At 40.8% G+C, this 21,427-nt stretch overlaps 1 protein-coding gene across 10 annotated transcripts in view; it reads left to right on the top strand.

Annotated features, from left to right (window-relative positions):
• DOCK10 (dedicator of cytokinesis 10) overlaps positions 1-21,427 on the top strand; it is a 326,872-nt gene that overhangs the window by 228,941 nt on the left and 76,504 nt on the right. For all 10 annotated transcript variants that reach the window (XM_056120910.1, XM_056120866.1, XM_056120935.1 and 7 more), the window contains exons 14-21: positions 1,824-1,906; positions 7,242-7,364; positions 10,607-10,686; positions 12,489-12,676; positions 13,158-13,223; positions 16,736-16,828; positions 20,433-20,556; positions 20,751-20,872. In XM_056120910.1, the coding sequence (XP_055976885.1) occupies positions 1,824-1,906; positions 7,242-7,364; positions 10,607-10,686; positions 12,489-12,676; positions 13,158-13,223; positions 16,736-16,828; positions 20,433-20,556; positions 20,751-20,872 (879 nt within the window). The remainder of the gene's footprint in view (positions 1-1,823; positions 1,907-7,241; positions 7,365-10,606; positions 10,687-12,488; positions 12,677-13,157; positions 13,224-16,735; positions 16,829-20,432; positions 20,557-20,750; positions 20,873-21,427) is intronic.

Raw genomic sequence — 21,427 nt, 5'->3', positions numbered from 1 at the left:
ATCTATGTTTAATGTTTGTTTGTTTTCTTTTTTGGAGTCAATTTCTTTAATAATTGAATGTTTCTGTTTTATATAAAATAAATATAAAACTATCATGCTGAGTAAGGCTAGAGCGATAGCACAGCAGTAGGGCATTTGCTTTGTGCGCAGCCAGCCTGGCCGAGCCGGATTCGATACCTCCGCCCCTCTCAGAGAGCCCGGCAAGCAACCAAGAGTATCTCACCTGCACGGCAAAACCTGGCAAGCTACCCGTGATGTATTCGATATGCCAAACACAGTAACATCAAGTCTCAAAATGGAGACATTGCTGGGCCCGCTCGAGCAAATCAATGAACAACAGGACAGTTTTTTTTGTTTTATCATGCTGAGTGATTTGCTCGAGCGGGCCCAGTAACGTCTCCATTGGAGACTTTTTTTGTTGTTACTGTGTCTGGCATATCGAATACTCTCAGTAGCTTGCCGGGCTCTCCGAGAGGGGCGGAGGAATCGAACTCGGGTCGGCCATGTTGGCTATGTGCAAGGCAGATGCCCTACCGCTGTGCTATCGCTCCAGCCCAAATCCTAATGTTACTTTTACTTACTTACTTTACATGCTGAGTGAAATTAGTCAAAAGGAGAGGGACAGTTATAGAATGACTGCATTCATTTGTGGATATAAAAATAATAGTAGGAGACTAATATCCAAGGCTAGGGAAAACAGGGGCCAGGAGGATTGGTGAGTGGTTCAATGGCTGGAAATTACCACAAATGGGGCGGGGGGGGGGGGGCGGCGAAAGGTAGTTAAAATAGAGGAAGGTCTAGTATAACAACTGTAGTTGGAAATGATCACTCTGAACAAGAACTGAGTGTTGAAAGTAGGTAAAGGGATAAACATGATATATATGATGACCTTTCAGTCTCTGTGTTGCAAACCATAATGTTCAAAATGAGAGAGAGAGAGAGAGAGAGAGAGAGAGAGAGAGGAGAATTTCCTGCCATAAAGGCAGGATGAAGTGGGAGGAAGTTGGGAATGGTAGGAGGGAAACCAGGGACATTGGTGGTAGGAAATGTACACTGGTGGAGGCATAGGTGTTGGAACTTTTTATGACTGAAACCCAATCATGAATAGCTTGTAATGCTCTAAAAAATCTTTTAAATATAAATAAATAAATATAAAATCATTACATTTTTATAATGAAAATGTATTATATAAATAATCCATAATAACTGAATTTAATTATATATGCCAGTTTCAGAAGAAGTTCTTGTATGTTCAAGTCATTCAGTGTTCTGCCCATTACGGTTTGAGACCAAATCCAGCCTGCCATCTGTTTTTCTAAAGAAAGTTTTGTTAAGACACAGTAACATTCATTCATTTATAGATTTTGAGAGGCCTTTTTGTAGAAGCAACAGATTTGAGAAGCTGTAGCAGAAACTTCTATACCTGAAAAGCTCAAAGTAGATGCACTATGACTCTTTATTCAATAAGATGTTCAACCTCTGCCTAGTGAATACTAGGAAATAGAAGAGTTGGTGATGCAAAGTTGATGACACTTTCCATTTAAGAATCTAAAATCTTTCAAACAGAAAATAAGCGGCAACAAAGCTAATATTCTGAGACAAGAGTATTTTCCACATTTGAAATTTCCCAATTAAAAGGGAAGAACAACATCATACAGTGGTTTGGACACAGAGAATATCACTTGGCTCTTCATGAGGTCAGGCCCCTGAGCTGAAAGGCAGAGTTCCAGAATCAATTTCCATATAAATATTGAAAGGTTTTATATTATCTCATAATGTTTATAAAATGAGAGGGTAACGATATTTTCTTATTTTTTCCATAGTATGCACAAAAGATATTAAAGTCCAACAGGCAGTTCTGCAGCAAGTTGGGGAAGTACCGTATGCCGTTTGCTTGGGCAGTGAGGTAGGTTGACAATTTAAACCAATAGAAAAGAGGCTGGGAATGAGGCTCTGTGGTAGAGAATTTTTCTTTCATGTGTGTGACCCCAGGTTAGATCCCAAGTCAGAGGTAGAACAGCGATTAAGATGCTTTCCTTGCATAGAGTTCTATCTTAGGTATTACATATGGTACCCAAGTACTATCAGAAGTAATCCCTGAGCATAGAACTATGACTAATCCCTGAGCACTGCAGACTGTGCTCCTGCCCTCATAAAAAATAATTAATCTATTATTGAAAGAACCTGAGCTGTTAGAGGGAAAAGTGAATCCTGCAAGTGTTGTACCAAAAGCTGCTGCAAGAAAGACAGTGAAGTGTCTAGAAAAGATGACAGCATTACTGAATATTGGAATAAATGAATGTAGGACAAGCAAAAAAAGAGCCACAAGCTCCTGCTGTATTCATCCTAACCAACCATCCTTGTTGGTTTGGTATATTATATATATATATATAAACTTATATTCATCTATTTATAAACACATATATATTCATCTATAGAAACAGATAAATTATATTTGCATAATTACCTCTAGCAACAGAAGATAATTTACAGCTCTGAAGGATTCAAGTTAGCTCACTTGAATTAATTAATAAATAAAATATGCAAGATGTGGGGCTAAGAAATAGTATAGCAGTTAGCACTAACCAGGGTGTGGTTGACCCAGGTCCACAGTTGACACCACATGACCTTCAGAATGTTACCAGGAATAACTCCAGAGGCCCTGAGCACACTGGTGGCCCCAATATCACAGGGCTCTCGTAATACTACATCATTGGACTCTTAAATTTAACCCCAGTCAAAACAACAATGAGAGACCATCTCACACCACAGAGACTGGCCCACATCCAAAAGAACAAAAGCAAGCAGTGTTGGCACGAATGTGGCGAAAAAGGGACCCTCCTTCACTGCTGGTGGAAATGCTGACTGGTTCAGCCCTTTTGGAAAACAATATAGATGATTCTCAAAAAAATTAGAAATTGAGCTCCCACTTGATCCAGCAATACAACTCCTGGGAATATATGCCAGAGAGGCAAAAAAGTACAGTTGAAATGAAATCTGCAGTTCTATATTCATTGCTGCACTGTTCACAATCTGGAAAAAACCTAAGTACCCAAGAACAGATGACTGGTTAAAGAAACTTTGGTACATCTACACAATGGAATACTACGCAGCTCTTAGAAAAGATGAAGTCATGAAATCTACATACAAGTGGTACTACATGGAAAGTATCATGCTAAGTGAAATGAGTTAGAAAGATTGCATTCTTCTGGGGAATATAAAGTAACAAAATAGGAGACTAACATCCAAGAATAGTCGAGATAAGTACCAAGGGGTTCACTCCATGGCTTGGAGGCCAGCCGCACATGCTAGGGGAAAAGGCAGCTCAGATACAGAAGGGAACACCAAGTAAAGTGTGTTGGGAGGATCCTCCCAGGATAGGAGATGCATGCTAAAAGTAGACTATAGACCAAACATGATTGCCACTCAATCAACCACAGCACCCAAAAGGAGAGAGAACAAAAGGGAATGCCCTGTCACAGAGGCAGGGTGGAATGAGGGGGTGGGGAGGAGGGATACTGAGATCATTGGTGGTGGAGAATGGGCACTGGTGGGGGGCTGGGTACTCGATCATTGTATAACTGGAACCCAAGCACAAAAACTTGTAAGTCTACAACTGCACCTCATGGTGTTTCACTAATAAAAATTAAAAAAAAAAATTTTAACCCCACTTACTGGAGCGATAGCACAGCAGTAGGGCGTTTGCCTTACAAGCGGCCAACATGGCCGACCCGAGTTCGATTCCTCTGCCCCTCTCGGAGAGCCCGGCAAGCTACCCTTGACGTATTCGATATGCCAAACACAGTAACAAGTCTCATGATGGAGACGTTACTGGGCCCACTCGAGCAAATCGATGAACAACGGGAGGACCATACGATCGTACTACTACAACCCCACTTAGCCAAGAATCATTAGAGTGGCTTTCAGTCCCCCTGAGCACTGTTTTGGAGCAGTCCTCAGAAGTAATACAAGATATGACTAAAGAAAACTCTAATATTCTTGTCCAAGTTGATAATTCTCTCAAATTAATGGTACCTGAACCTAAGGCAGACTCACAGTTACTTGCATCATTCTGACATAAGCTGGCCTCCTTACATAGCTCCATAACCTATGGATACTATGATCTTCTTTCCTTTTCTTTCTGTTCTGTTTCCTAGACTGCCATTTGATTCAAAGTACACTTGCGAGTGTACCCAAACCACATTGACCCTGAAAATCAGCTGCCAGTGGGAAAAACAAGTATTTTGCAAGAATAAACACATGTAGTGTATTGCCAGCCCATATCACTCTTTTTGTCTGGTCCTGTTCATTCTATCCCAGATATTTGTTACTTTAAACATTTTATCTGAAGTTAACTTAGTGCATTTTCTGTTGTTTTTCTTTGAACCAATTGTAATGTCAATATGCAGCAAAAAAAAGTTATCCTTCATGTTAACATATATCTAGATGTCTTCCTAGATGTTTGAATGCTTTAATTTGAGAAAACCAATCTTTACTAACATACCATGTCATTCAATCAAACTCTGGAAAAACAGTATCATATATGCCTCATTTTCTGGTGGGGCTCTTTTATTTATTTTATTTGGTGTCATAACAACACACAGTGCTAGATTTTAGTTAGAATCAATAAAATTCAAAATGTGTTCATGGAAGATGCAGAGTGAAATTATCTAAGGGGCTCTTGGTGACAATGAGTGGGTTATCTTGATCTCTGGTTGAATTCTTTCAGTGACAAAAACTCAAATACATCCCATAATGACTCCTTCTCTATCTTATTTGCAACTTACAAATTAGGTAATTTTATCATATTTTAAGCTGTCTGACCACCATTTCTGTGTTTTATTTTTCACTGCCCCAAAAGATGTGTCAAATTATCTCTCTACATCCTAAGTACTCAAGTCAAAGAGACAACTCAAAGGGCTGGAGAACATGCTTTGTATTTCAGAGGACTGGGCTCCACCATCAGCACTGCATGGTCCCCTGAGCACTCCTACAGAGTGAACCCCACCCCCAGAACTAAGTCTCTGAGTCCTGCCAGATATGGCCCCCAAAACCAAACAAAAAGTATATCCCGAATAGTCATGATGTTTATAACTAAAGTTCTACATTTCCTTTAGGCCGAACACAATTTCCTCCTATCCCAAATGTATGATCTTAGACCCTCCATAACAGACTGATTATGGTCAACTGTGGCCACTGGAACTGGAAAATGTCCAGGCCTTCTGGAAACTGTCTGTGAAATAAGTTCCATCAATACTCTCATGCCTGTGCACATGATCTTGAGCCACTGAAGGTGTCAGACACTGGGAAGAGCATCCTCCAAGAGGCTGTGCTCTACATTCTCTTCCCAGTATATCCAGCAACGTTTTCCAGGGAAGAACCACAAATATGAGCCCCACGATTAACATTAATCACTATATTTGCTTTATTAAAATTTAGATTTATTTGGGATGGGTTATGTGCCACATTTGGCAGTGCTCAGGGCTTTCGCCTGGCTCCAGACTCCCAGGGGCTCATATGTGGTGCTAGAAATAGAACCCAGGTCAGCAGGGTACAAGGCAAACACATTACCCGCTATACTATCTCTCAGACCACCATTCAATACATTTTAAGTGACTGGTCAATTGAATCATTTCTCAAGCTCTCTTTAACTTCCTGTCATGTTGGCTTTAACAGTCACACACTCAAACAAAATCCTTACATAATACATAAAAATAACCTTCAAGTTAAATATCTTCATTTTCTTTCCCCAGTGTTATATAATAAGGCAACTTTTTTCATTAGTACTCAGGACCTACTCCTCACTCTGTGCTCAGGGATCACCACTAGTAGTGCTCAGGAACCATATGTGGTGACCGAGACTGAACTAAGTTCAGCCATATACAAGGCAAGTACCTGTCCTATCTCTTCAATGAAACTTTTTTCTATTCTTAGTGTATAACAGAGAAAATTAAGAGAAAATCTGAAGAAATCTAAAAAGAACCACTCCGATCAATTACTGGCCCATGTTTCTAGAATATTTAACACTAAATATTATCTGGTGAGATAAGATATTCATTTAAATTACCATTTTAGCCTCTGTATTGAAACCATCAGTTAAAGATTTATAACATCCTTAAATAAAAAGAAAGAAAACAATTGATAATTCTCTAACATTAAAGAAAAATTAATTACATGAAGGTCAAATTTCTCTTTCATGGACACAGAGAGACTGGCACACATCCAAAAGAACAAAAGCAATCGGTGTTGGCATGGATGTGGGAAGAAAGGGACTCTCCTTCACTGCTGATGGGAATGACAACTGGTCCACCCTTTTTGGAAAACAATATGGACATTTCTCAAAAAAACTAGAAATTGAGCTCCCATTTGACCCAGTAATACCACTTCTGGGAATATTTCCTGGAGATGCAAAAAAAAATAACCAATAGAATGACATCTGCACTTCTGTGTTTATTGTAGCACTATTTACAATAGCCATAATATGGAAAAAAACCCAAGTGCCTGAGAACCGATGACTGGTTAAAGAAATTTTGGTACATCTGTACAGTGGAACACTGTACATCTGTTAAAAAAGATAAAATCATGAAATTTTCATATAAGTGGATCAACATGGAGAGTATCATGCTAAGTGAAATGAGTGAGAGAGAGGGACAGAAAGAATGACTGCACTCATTTGTGGAATATAAAGTAACATAATGGGAGACTAACACCCAAGGACAGTAGAGATAAGAGCCAGGAGGATCACTCCACGTCTTGGAAGCCAGCCTCACGTGTTGGGGGAGGAAGCCTGGAATAGAGAAGTGTAATTATGTAATAATTACATCATCACTAAGTAAATGATACTTGGAGAGCTCGCTTGGGATGGGAAATGCGTGCTGAAAGTAGACTATGGACCAAATATGATGGCCACTTAGTACCTGTATTACAAACCATAACACCCAAAAGAAGAAAGAGGTAATGTGCCTGCCACAGAGGCATGGAGGGGTGGGGTGAGAGTGGTGGGAGGGATATTGATAACATTGGTGGTGGAGAATGGGCACTAGTGGAGGAATGGGTACTCAATCATTTTATGTCTAAAATCACAAAAGTTTGTAAGTCTGTTACTATATCTCACGGTGATTCATTAAAAACAAAAGAATAAAAAAAAGAGTATGATGAATTATGAAGGAGAAAAATGGCCTTTAAGCAACTCCATATACAATATCCAATCACAGCCTGAAAAAAATATTCTTTTCTTTCAGATCAGTATTTAAAGACAACCAGGGAAATGTGGACAGAGACTCAAGATTTTCACCACTGTATAGACAAGAAAGCAGCAAGATTTCAGCAGAGGACCTACTTAAGCTCGTGTCAGACTATAGAAGGTAGGAACTTTTTAGATTCTCTTGAAATGAGCTTAAGCCAGTTACACACTCAGGATTTATTAATCTACACCAATATCTGATTACCTGACTCTCAGATGTCCAAACTCTCTGAGAAAGCAAATGCTTTCCAGGTGATTTTATGGTTGTGTTCACAGATGTCACATGGTCACCTGGCCAGAATTGTGTGGAAGGAGAGTAGAACATCAAACTTTGTCAGTTATTTCCTACTTTTGTAGGAATAGTTTTCCCCCACTCCCACTCCCATTGCCCCTAAAGTTTAGTGGCTTAAAATAGCACCTTCGATTATTTAATGCTTGAGTCCACAGTTAGGCTAAGCAAGAAAGTTTGTCACTTCCACACATGGTGGTGGCTGGCTTGCCACAGCATGGAGAGAGGTCCCACCTGCAGAGGGCTTGTGTCATGAAGGCCAAGCTGGGGTTCACAGTTGACAGGGACCTTTGCTAGAACTGGAGGCTATATCGTGCTGCTTCTTCCTGGGAGAGTATCCATGAGATCTATTGGAGTTTTTGTGTTACAGTGATGGGACTAAGATTTCTGTTCCCACAGAACAGAAACTAGACACTCCACTGAATTAACTGTCATGGTGCCCTTTCTTCCACCTCACATTGTCAAGTTGACACAGAGCCTAGATTAGAAGACCACTTAGAGACCTTTGAGTTGGACAGTTAAGGAATTTCAAACCACATCTTGAAACTCTGCAGGCAAGTAATTTCTGTAGACAATAATCTGTGCCATCACTCTCCTTCAGATACTTTAGAAAATATGATGGAAATTAGTGCTAATAGAAGAAACATTTAGAAGCCACAGTATTTTAAAAATAAATCATTGAGACTGGAAAGAGAACTTGGTGGGCTGGCGTATACGCTTTGCATGCTGGAGGCTGGGGTTCAGTTTTCTGAGTAGGTCACTCAAGAGAGATTTCCCCACAGCCATTGAGCACATGACAGTTGTGACACAAAAACAGAAGGAAAAATAAAGCATTATTCAACATCTGATGGTGACCAACTCTTTCATGATTTATCTAAACTGTTAATCCCCAATACATAAAATTTTTATACCTCTTCCTCTCTTCCAAAAGGTAACTAGTTACCTTGCACATATAAGTATCAACAGCCTCCAAAGCAAAACAATACTGTTACAAGTATGAATTAAATTTTCTGCATGTTCAATAGGGAATCTATTTCTATTTACTTAAAAGAGAACTTTTCCCAGTGTCCTTTTTTTATCCTCAAAAAAATAAACTTTAGAAACTGAACTAAATAACCAACAGTATTATAAATCATTAAAAAAACATTTATTTTGATAATAATTATTTTTAAAAAATAAGAGTAGTAGCATCTAGAAGGAGCCTCCAAGTCAATATTACTTCTCTGTGATCCTACAAGACTACCCATAGGAAAATTTCCTCCATTCCTTACCTCAGCAAGTTTCTTGCTCTAAAGCTGTGTGTGGCATTGACTTCACTGGGCCTTCTGATGCCACTAGGTGAAACACACAGTGCTTTTCTTCTTTATTCTTACTGTTTTCCCTATGCATTGAATCATGAAAAATTGAAGTCTGAACATAAAGGAAAGTCAAAGGCTTGTGGGTGGTCTGATAGAAACAGAAAACTGTCACAAACCCCATACTATCAGTTTAGCACAAAGAAAGTTCTCACCATGTGGATGTGGAGATGGTGATACCCATCTGGAGTTGTGAAACTGGACTCCTGAAATTATATAGAATGCTAAGCCAATGTTCAATCAACCAAATTGTCACTGAAGCTAAGAAAGTTGTCATCTTGGCTGCTAGGATACCAAGGACACCCATCTATGAGTCTTCAATTTCATAGATATCTTCTACCTATGACATGGATTCTTAGTTGTTGACCAATAAGTGTGTAACAACAAACTCTCTGGTTGGACAAGAGCTGGTTTTTTCTGGTGCATTTGAGCTCTAAGCAAGTGACATATAGGGTGTGGATCATTTTCCCACTGAGTTTTTTCATCCTGTCATGTAAGGCATTTTGGAAGAGAAGTATATCATTTCGCTTTTAATAACGGCTGTGTTTGGGGATGGGAAAATGGCACAGCAAGCAGACTCTCTCCTTGTACATGGCTGACCCGTTTTCAATCCCCAGCACCACATTTTCATTCACCCAGTACTGCCAGGAGTGATCCCTAAGTGCAGAGTCAGAAGTAATCCTTCATTGCCTCTGGATATATTTCCTAAATAACAACAAACAAATACAATGTCTGTGCTTAGAAATTGGTAGTCAAAATAACTGAAAATTTAACAATCAGTTCCCAGGGTATGTGAGGAGCTGACTCTGACCACTTCATTATTTTTCACCTTTCAAAGTAGATGTCCTTAGAGGAAGAAAGCACAAAGATGTTGTCAACACTTTTCCCTTTGTTATGGAGAAAAATAAGCAGGAAAGTTTCTATAAGGAGGAAGGAAAGGGATTGGCAGGACCCACAAAATGAAGTGAATATGAGTGAAGGACTAGGTAGAGAAAGAGCTTTTGTTAGTTTTTTTGCTTTTGTTCTTTCTTTCTTGGTCACACCCAGCAATGCTCAGGGCTTACTCCTGGCTCTGTACTCAGGAATTACTCCTGGCAATACTGGGGGACCATATGGGATGCCAGGGATTGAACCTGGGTTGGCCACATGCAAGGCAAATGCCCTACCGACTGTACTATTACTCCAACACCGAGAATGCGCTCTAATAATGATGTCATGGACCTAAAAAGTCAATGTTGATGAGCGAAGCAGGCCATTTTCTGTGATGGTTGGTGAAGAGAAGCCAGAATGTCCACTTAGCAACTGGAGCTAAATCTAGCCTGGCTCTTTTTTTTTTTTTTCAATTGAATCACCGTGAGCTACAGTTGCAAAGTTTTCATATTTGAGTTTCAGTCATACGATGATTGAACAACCATCCTTCCACCAGTGCACTTTCTCCACAATCAATGTCCCCAGTATCCCCCCGCTTCCCAACCCACCCCTTGCCTCTGTGGCAGACAATTTCTCTCTCTCTCTCTCTCTCTCTCTCTCTCTCTCTCTCTCTCTCTCTCTGTCTCCCTCCCTCCCTCTTTCTCTCTCTCTCCATTTGGGCTCTTAATGCTTCTAAAAGTGTGTCATGAAAGTTAATTTTTTCGTAATTTTCATCAATCACAGTTGAAATTTTTTTCTTGAAGATTGAAATAATTATGTGTGTGTTTCTGTGCTGGCATATTTTCACAGAGTTGACAGAGTAAGCAAGATACAGACCATCCCAGGAAACCTGGACGTTGCTGTCGACACCATCCCTATGGATCATCCAAGTATGGCACTGATGTGATATTTTGCTTAGGGAATTTTTTAATTTTGTTGTCTGGTTTGTTAATTAATTCATCCATGTATTTATTCTTTGGCCACAAAAAATTATCTTTGGTTTTGACTTCAAAATTTAAAATTATTTGAATTGATGACCCGATAGAAGTCTAGAACTCTATCCATTAAACTCTAAATATTATAAGGTAAAAACTATATATGCAATAGAACCAAATGCTTATCTGGTATAAGTTCTCTATAAGGTACTAAATTATATTTGAATCCTCAAAATCCTAGCAGGTTGAAAATAAGCAAATAAAGGTTCCCATCCATTGACAAACTGATAAACTGTAATTGAAGAATTGATAGTCTTCCCAGTTTCCCTGAGTCAAGATTCAGGGATAAATGTATCCCAACAGGGCTACCAGAGTATTACTCTGAATACCAAACAGAACCCTGGTGTACCTTGACCTGCTCTACTTTTAGACTCAGCCATCACCCCATCAGTGTTGTTTCCGTCAGTAAACGTTTGAATCTTGGAAGACTCTTATGAACCACAAACATCTTGGGACTGTTGTTTACTTCTGATTATGCTTCTGGTGAATTTCTTGATGCTGCAAAGAATGAGGAAAGTTACCCTTAAGTGTAGGATGAGGATCATTACCCCAGGATGTTTGAATTACCAACCTCACTATTCAGTTTCTCATTCCTACACTTTTCCACAAATCATTTTAATAGGAAATGCAATGAGCTTTCCAACTTAAGCCCTGACTCCAAATCACTTTTGTATTGATTGGCATGAAAAGGCAGAGGAAAAATTAAGCCATTTTCTCAGTCTGACATGAGGGATGAAGCTTTTATTACCTATGCAAGAGTAAGAACAACCAAGCAAAAAGCTACAAAAGCTACAATGTGCTCTTTTAAAAGAATGGTATCACATTAGAGAAATCTGAACAGATAATAGAATAAACGGACTTTTTAACGTATAATCCGATTCCCAAACATAGCTAGCTAACTGTTGTTATTTTCTTGAACATCGAGAGGTTCCAGATGGGGTAGAGGCAGATAAAATTCTTTTCTGACTCCATACCACAGCCTCCGCTCTATAATTTCCGTGATGGATGTTGTGATATCTTAATTCCTAATTATTTTTTCTAAACCCCAACCTGACCCCTTGAGCTATTTCTACAAGATAGATTTGTAGAAGTTTAAAAATTGAAGAGAAAAACAACTTCTTTTTATTTATGCAGAGAGCTTAGACCTATAAAATCAGTTCGTGAAGGGATGTTGTTATTCATCCATTTGGTAGATCCATCAGTAATAGAGCCACTGGATAAAGTCTTATTTATGATTTATCAAATAGCCATGTTGTTATTTAGATTCTTACAGTAAAAATCAGGAGTTAATTCTTATCTCATAATGCCTACCTACTATATTCTAAAAATCACTGGCTGAAATACACTTTTATATAGTTTTAGACCAAAGGAGCATAGTTATTGCTCCATTCTCTGTGAAATGTTTTCTAGTTCTTTGAGATTTTCTTTTGTATATTTGATATTTTTATATTAACTTGATGAATCTAGGTTGTATATCTTGCCCACCACTTGTGAAGGTTGCAAGTTAGCACAAGTTGACATAAATTGGATTTTATTTTCAGAAATTCATTTAAAATGTATATACATATATTTGTAAAATGTATATTATAAAAAATATAGACATATATTTCAACTTATTATATATATTTTATTAAAATATTTTATTTTATAAAAAGAAACATATTGAGTAACAAATTCTTATTTTCTGATATTTTAAGACTGTGTGACATCGTCCTTTGTCCCTGTCAAGCCTTTCAATGTGACAGCTCAACCAGAACCCACAGTGGAGGTTGAAGAATTTATTTATGACACAACAAAGTTTTGCCGTCCCTACAGAGTGTACAAAAATCAAATTTACATTTACCCCAAACATCTTAAGTATGACAGCCAAAAATGTTTCAACAAGGTATGATACATGTTTCTGAGACATCATCCTTTTGCTCCGCCCCACTTAAATCTTGTTAAAATGATTTCAAGTTCAAGTCAATTTTCCTTGTCCCAAGTGGACCAATACTTGGGAATAGAAACCCATTTGGAGAAAATATGTCAAAAGTGGAGCGATAACTTTCACAAATCTTTCAGGATGTTCAGTTTTTGTAATCTATGAACAATCCTTTCTGAAATTAGCCCTAGATATTTTAGGGGATGGAGGGAGTTCTTAAGATATTATGAAAATAACACACATGCCTGAGTCTTTTTCTTATCTATTAGAGAATCTTTCCATATCCTGTTGCTATTTCTGAGCACTATAGATAATGTCACATGAACTGTTAGGTACTCTACCTTTGGGGGTTTTAATTAGACACTACTTATTTTAGACACTTGGAATATCCTTTGCCTTTATTTAATAGGAAATTACACTTCCATTTTCTTCGCTGTAATTTCAGGCACGAAATATAACTGTGTGCATTGAATTCAAAAATTCTGATGAAGAAGGTGCCAAGCCCCTGAAGGTGAGCCAAATCCTCTCACGGACTGGGTGGGCAGAACCCGGCTCCAGGCTGACCCCTTCTCTCTGCCACCCAAAGGCTTCATCTTTGACTCTGGTAGAAAGAGGGGCCATGTCAGACATTTGGTCTAGATTTCCTGGTCTCATAGTCATCTTTAATTGTAGCTATTAGAAATGCCAGGCTGTAGCTCTGCTTGGCTGTTTGTGAGTGAGAAGCAAGGAACCCATTCGAGGATGAAATAAAGGCAGATTCAGCTCAGAAGGGTTTGACCCTTTTTATTTTATTTTATTTTTAATTTTTATTAGTGAAACACCATGAGGTACAGTTGTAGACTTACAAATTTTTGTGCTTGGGTTTCAGTTATACAATGATCAAGTACCCATCCCTCCACCAGTGCCCATTCTCCACCACCACGGATCCCAGTATCCCTCCCACCCCCCATTTCCCCCATCCCACCCTGCCTCTGTGTCAGGGCATTCCCTTTTGTTCTCTTTTATTGGGTGTTGTGGTTTGCAAAAGAGGCAGTGAGTGGCAATCATGTATGGTCTATAGTCTACTTTCAGCATGCTTCTCCCATCCTGGGAGGATCCTCCTAACACCCTTTATTTGGTGCTCCCTTCTTTATCTGAGCTGCCTTTTCCCCTAGCATGTGTGGCTGGCCTCCAAGCCATGAAGTAAACCTCCTGGTACTTATCTCGGCTATTCTTGGGTGTCAGTCTCCTATTTTATTACTTTATGTTCCCCAGATGAATGCAATCTTTCTATGTCTATCCCTCTCTTTCTGCCTCATTTCGCTTAGCATACTTTCCTTGTAGTACCACTTGTATGTAAATTTCATGACTTCATCTTTTCTAACAGCTGCATAGTACTCCATTGTGTAAATGTACCAAAGTTTCTTTAACCAGTCATCTGTTCTCGGACACTCAGTTTTTTTTCCAGATTCTGGCTATTGTAAACAGTGCTGCAATGAACAAACCAGTGCAGATGTCACTTCGACTGTACTTTTTTGCCTCTCTGCGATATATTCCCAGGAATGGTATTGCTGGGTCAAATGGGAGCTCAATTTCTAATTTTTCGAGAATCAGGGCTTGAGCTTTTTTAAAGGTGGATCCGTTTTTCCTTGCAGAATGCTCCATTTTAAATGCTGCACCCAGCTAAGTTGCCATGCTTTGTGAAGAGATAATTAACCTTGGATGTTCTTGACAAGTTCCCCATTGGTCAGGGCCTGTGCAGCAGGCCAGAGGGCTGGTACAAACGGGCCTGATGGCTCAAGCAGCCAAGCTGTGTGGGAGCTCACGTTTATGAACAGAGCATGTGCCCAGCTGCCTGTGGCCCGGATTTTAACCACACTTGCTGACTCATTATTATTTGTATGCTGTAGATTTGGGGGTCACTTCCAGCTCCGTGATAGAGGGTCGTTTTTAGCAGAGCTCAGGGGACCGTGTGGTAATGCACACGGAATCTGGAACTCCTGCATGTAAAACATGTGTTCCAGCCTTCTTGGGCCCTGATCAGATTATTTTAACACATTCATTAAAAAACAAAAGTTAAGGGGCTGGAGTGATAGCACAGCGGATAGAGCTTTTGCCTTGCACACAGCCGACCCCGGTTCAATTCCCAGCTACCCATAAGGTCCCCCAAGCACTGCCAGGAGTGATTCCTGAGTGTGCATCACCGGATGTGACCCAAAAAGCAAAAAAAAAAAAAAAATATTGTGAGATTTGGGGAATCAGGGTAAGGGAAGCTAGTTCAAAGGGGTGGAGCATATGCCCTGTATGCCCAAGCCTCGAGTTTGACTCCTGGTACTGCCTGTCAACCATCCCCTACCAGCCACTGCCAAGTATAGCCCTGATGGTCCCCAGCACGGTCTGGGATCACTACAGCAGACTGCATGATTGTTGGACTGTGCTGTTTTAACCTATAAACTGCAACTACATGGTATTTTCAGAGCTCATATTTAATGCATACTTCTTTTATTTTGTTTTTTTTTTGTATGTTTTGGGACCCCACCTGGCTATGCTCAGGACTTACTTCTGGCTCTGTGCTCAAGGCTTACTCCTGGCTCTGTGCTCAGGGCTTACTTACTCATGGCTCTGTGCTCAGGGCTTACTCCTGGCCCTGTGCTCAGGGATCACTTCTGGTGAGGCCCGAGGGACCAGATAGGGTATCTGGGATTAAACCCGGGTTGACCTTGTGCTTGACAAGTGACTTACCCACTATACTATCTCTCCACCCTATCCTTCTCTTCTTTTAGGGGCTTCCCACAACATAAAACAACCTAAGAACTGTCTGTCTCTCTGTCTGTCCTCCCGTTGTTCATCGATTTGCTCAAGTGGGCCCAGTAACGTCTCCATTGTGAGACTTTGTAATTGAACCTAAGAACTAAAGAGAAAAATCATTTTTAATAGGCTTATAGCCAGACTTTCCCAAGTTCAATGAATCTGAAAAATAAGACGGTGATTAAAACGCTCACTCATCCCTACAGTTATCTGAGGTCTTCTCTTAAAAGCACTTTGTCAGGTACCAATTGTATCTGGGCTAGCAAAGTTTGTAGCATTGTTCAGAAGGATGATCATAGTTGTAGTAATCAAATAGTTCAAGTAGAAAGAAAAAGTTCTCTAAAAGACTTTCTGCAGAGAGGGGTTCCAAGTGACTACACAATAGCATTAAAATGAGTGGGGGGGGGGAGTGTAGTTGACAAACAAAGGCAAAGGTCAGAACGGAAACCCCACCCCACCCCCCACTCCCACCACCCCAGGACTCTTAAAGCAAGAGGGAAGAAGTAGGCAGCATTGAAGGTTTGTGGGTTTCTATTTCTTAGAAGCAGGAAGAGACACCAAAACTTGAAAAGAGGAACCTCCAGGCATAGGCTCAGGGGCTTTTAAGCTGCAGGACAGAGAAAAGTCTCACATCCTCAAGCCTAATTAGTAATATAATAGGTATATGGGGGAGGGGAGAGGGGTAGACAGGAACCAGCCTCTCCTTCTAGCTCAGCCTCAAGACTGGGGGATGGGGAGGTTCTGTGTGTGTGTGTGTGTGTGTGTGTGTGTGTGTGTGTGTGTCTGTGTGTGTGTCTGTGTGTGTGTCTGTGTGTGTAGGGAGTGGGGGAAGCTGAGGCTGGATTCAACCAAGTCTTGTGACTAAATGCTTTGAATTCTGACCCAGAGATGGATGCCATGGGCCCCTTTAAGAGAATTCTGCATGAAATTGGGATGAATACCTTAGCTCCCATCAACTGAAAGTTGAGTAGTGATCAGATTCAGATCTTTAGCATTGATGTAATACCTGCACGGTGAATTATAGCCCTCGGGTTTTCTTCAGCACCCCATAGTATGGTGAATTCAGGGGTGTTGTCAAGATCATTCAGGTTAATGATATTTCAGCAAAGCGTGGCCAGTTATCACAGATAAATCTGTGTTTATCCCGGGATGAATAATTGAAATGTTGCGGCCTTTTCTGTGCTCAGGATTAACTTCAGACACTCATAATTAATTCATCTCATAACTTTTTACTAGTGTATTTATGGAAAACCTGGAGGACCCCTGTTCACCTCAGCTGCCTACACCACAGTTCTGCACCATTCCCAGAACCCGGATTTCTCTGACGAGGTAAGGGTCAGGCTCTGCTGTCCCGAGGAGCCACTGAGAAGATGGGCGAGTGGGTCAGACCATACACAATGATAAACACTGTCTCTGGACCACATGTCAGATGAAGGACGTGGCTTGGCTGCTGTTCATGTAACCCAGAAATAAATTTAGATTTACTTAGAAACTTGAGAGTGCTCCAGAAGTGTGAAGCAAATTCATCCACTTCATTTTTTATAAAATGTGATCACTTTGCCATGTCCTTTCTCTGGTGGGTCACATTTTTTTCCTTATTTTTCACTGGTTCGTGTAACAACTGATGTGTCAGACAGTTGTACCAATCAATAACAGTATTTATGTCAGGATGTAAAGTACAGAGGATATGAGCCTGAGCCAGGATTTTAACCTTTAATTTCACCTGCATGAAGTTGAACAAGTTTGGATTTCCCTCGACTCTGAACGTGACTGAAGCAAGACCAGATCCGCCCAGCCCTCAAGGTGTTCTTTTATTTTGGGAGAGGGGAGGTCTTCACAAGTCCTTAGGAAATAGGGGGTCTCTCTATGCAAATTCTTGGTCAACCTAGCCCCTGGATGCTCTATACTACTAGGGCCCTGCATTGCCCAGGATTTTACTTGGGGAGCTTCTAAACTGCACCGGGTGAACTAAGGGACCATGTCCTACTAGGGATTGAACCAAGGTCAGCTGCAGACAGAGCATGTGCTCTAATCCGAGGTCTCTCTCAAGATGTTCTTTTCAAGGCACCATATTATACTTGTCATATCACCTCAATTAACACCCCCAGCATCTCTGAGAAATAAGTTTGATTCTTACCTTCTGAACTATTTAGGATTCTCTAGATTATGGAACTAGTAGATGAGGAGAGAGAGTAAGGGAGTCGGGGTGTCTCCAACAATATCTTTATAGCTCTGTACCTAGCTTGAGATATATTTATTCAGTAGGCAGTATTAGTACACATCCATACGGAGGTGAAGAAGTCCCAGTATCTGGCCTTGAAGGTTAGAGACCCAGGAAAGACAGTGGTATCATGGAAAAAGCCTGAGCACTGGAGGTGATGCTATGAATTCCAATCTGGAGGTGAAGGGCTGAGCCTGGGAGTGGAAAGGACAGAAGATGAATGCTCTGGCTGAATCTGTGAGGCAGAGAGAGAATCCAACCTCTACTCTCTTGTTCTTTTCTGGTCCTAAGTGGATAGACATCCATTCACAGTGGGGATGGACCATGTCCATCCTACTCAGTCCATTCATTCAATAGTAATCTCCTTCGTAAACACCCTCACACAAACAACTTTAGAGTGAAATATTATATTATTTCAGTTCTGCTCTGGGACAGGGATTGGGGTTCGGGATGGAAACACCCTAAATATGGTGACGGGAAGGTGTAATGGTGGTAGGATTGGTGTTTGAATATTAAATGTAATCAAATATTGTGAACTACTTTATAAAATTTTTTTAAAAAATTAAAAAAGAAAGAAACACCCTCACAGATACACACAAAGAAAGTGTCTCACCAGCAGACTGGACATTCTATGACTTAGGCAAGTTGACTCCTGAAGCGAACCATCCCACCTTCCTATGTTAAGTGGTTTTGCTACAGGCCCATGACTAATCAGCGTTGGTCAGAATTCAAGCTGGCCATGTACAGGCAGAACCTATGTCACCAAGGTGCTATAACACACATCACTACCACTGCCTCAGCAGCTGCAGAAACAGTACCGAGGGTCAAGGTGTTTTCCTGGAGTGAGGGATGGGCTCAGTGATTAAATGTCTGCCTGGCATGGGGCTGATCCAAGCATCAGTGCAACCACGAGCTCTTGCCTGGCGTCACTGACTTGGGTGACCAAGAACTTCCAAGAGGGGCCTCCATGCTTTGGACCACCACTTAGGAAACCAACCTCACCCCCAGCTCCAAATAAATGAAAGGAAAACATTAAGCATTGACTTAATCGCAGATTGCTATGCATATGTTATCTTGGATTATAAACAGCATCAGGCCAACCAACTGCAGTAATTAAACTTAGCTTCTCACCATGAAGCAAAGGTCTCAGAAAATGCACCTGCTGGTATAGCTATAGCCGAGATTAAAAATAGCCTCTCCTCCCCATTAGTTCCCTACTGCTGTCATGACAAACGGCCCCTGTCTAGTGGCTTCCACAATACATGTTCATTAGCTACCAGTTCTGGAGGTCAGAACTTGGCAATGGCTTTCTCAGGGCTAAAGTCAAGCAGTCAGCAAGTCTGCGTTCCTTCCAGCAACCCTAGAGAAAATCCTTACTGTGCCCTTTCCACCCATGTTTTTTCGTTTGTGCATCTAGCAGTGGTATCACTCTGACCTCTGCTCCCTTCCTCACATTTCAGGCTCTCCCATCTTCTTCTGCTAAAGGTCTTTATGATTGATAACCTCTCAGTACCTGTATTGCAAAACATGATGTCCAAAAGGAGAGGGGGGAGAGAGAGAGAGAGAGAGAGAGAGAGAGAGAGAGAGAGAGAGAGAGATGGAGGGAAAGAGAGAGAGAAAGAGAGGGGAAGAGAGAGAGGGAGAGAGAGGAGGAGAGAGAGATGGAGGGAAAAAGAGGGAGAGATAGAAGGAGGGAGGGAGAGAGAGGGTGAGAGAGAGAGGAGAAAGAGAGAGACAGGAAAAGAGAAAAGTACCTACCATAGAGGCAGACTGGGCAGAGGGTGGTAGGGAGGTGGCAGGAAGGGAACTGGGACATTAGTGGTGGGGAGTGTACAATAGGTGGAGGGTTGGGTGTTGGAACATTGTGTGACTGAAACCCAACCATGAACAGCTTCATAACTGTGCATACATGTCTGTGCATTAATCTGTATGATTAATGTTGGGCCCACTTGGTGATACAGTGTATTCTTCCCATCTCAACATCTTCACTTGAGTTCCTTTTTCCTATAAAGTCACATAGAAGTAGAAGTATCCCCGATTCAGCTTTTCTAATGACCTTCAAGGGATGGGCGTGCAACTGGTTTGTAAATACACTTTGGTTAGGGGTAAAAGCTCACTATTCTCTCAGCTTATGGTCCTCAGTGGTAAATTTGTAGTGTTTTTTCTTATATTCTAAAACATTTTGTCTGTGTATGTAGTCTGTGTGATTCATATTCTAGCAGATATAAATTATCAGGTAAGTATCACTGGACATTCCAAATTATCATTCACTCTTATAGAGTAAAAATACCAGCAGCTTAACATAGATAGAATGAACATTTATGAACATTTAAACCAGTCCATCTAACACTGTTGCACATGGACTAATCTTCAGTAAAACAATTTTTTAATTAATTGATTTATTTTTTTTATTAGTGAAACACCATGAGGTACAGTTATAGACTTACAAATTTTTGTGCTTGGGTTTCAGTTATACAATGATCAAGTACCCATCCCTCCACCAGCGCCCATCCTCCACCACCACGGGTCCCAGCATCCCGCCCACCCCCCATCCCCCCCATCCCAACTTGCCTCTGTGGCAGGGCATACCCCCTTGTTCTCTCTCTCTTCAAAAAAACAATTTTTAACAGGCAAGCTATCTAAATGTTGTGTTGCTCTGATACTCAGCAAAGAATGTTCATCACAGCCTGACTCTTCTCTCTTTTGTGGCAGGTGAAAATTGAGCTCCCCACGCAACTCCATGAGAAACACCATATTTTGTTCTCATTTTATCATGTCACCTGTGACATCAATGCCAAAGCTAATGCCAAAAAGAAGGAGGCTCTGGAGACATCAGGTACTGACAGGAAGCAGCCCGAGAAGGCTTTACATGTCCGCTGTTGGACCTGATTTGGAGAGTACTTTAAAAGCTCTGATTTATTGGATTTTTTAGTGGAGTTTTGTATTCATAAATAATGGATCACTTTATTTTTACTCCTCACCATGGAGTCTTGTACTCAGAAGTTTCCTCTTTGTTTCTTCTTTGCACAGTTGGGTATGCTTGGCTTCCTCTGATGAAACACGATCGGATAACCTCGCAAGAGTACAATATCCCAGTAGCGACCAGTCTGCCTCCAAACTATCTAAGTTTCCAAGATTCTGCAAGTGGAAAGGTATTTTATGATTTATAATTTAAGAGGGGGAAAATAGGTGGAATTATGGACAGGGAGTTATTTACTTTGGGATATATATATTTTTTAATTTTTATTAATGAAACACCATGAGGTACAGTTGTAGACTTAAAAATTTTTGTGTTTGGGTTTCAGTTATACAATGATCAAGTACCCATTCCTCCACCAGTGCCCATTTTCCACCACCACAGATCCCAGTATCCCTCCCACCCACCCCCCATCCCTCCCATCCCACTCTGCCTCTATGGCAGAGCACTCCCTTTTGTTCTTTCTCTCCTTTTGGGTGCTGTGGTTTTCAAAGGAGGCATTGAGGGGCAATCATGTTCGATCTATAGTCTACTTTCAGCATGCATCTCCCATCCTCGGAGGATCCTCCCAACACCCTTTATTTGGTGCTCCCTTCTCTATCTGAGCTCCCTTTTCCCCTAGCATGTGTAGCTGGCCTCCAAGTCATGGAGCAAAATTCCTGGTACTAATCTCAGCCACTCTTGGGTGTTAGTCTCCTATTTTGTTACTTTATGTTCCCCAGATGAATAA

Source organism: Sorex fumeus, unplaced genomic scaffold (assembly GCF_029834395.1).
Source record: "Sorex fumeus unplaced genomic scaffold, SorFum_2.1 ptg000005l, whole genome shotgun sequence".
Taxonomy (NCBI): Eukaryota; Metazoa; Chordata; class Mammalia; order Eulipotyphla; family Soricidae; genus Sorex; species Sorex fumeus.
This window is presented reverse-complemented; position numbering and strand designations above follow the sequence as displayed.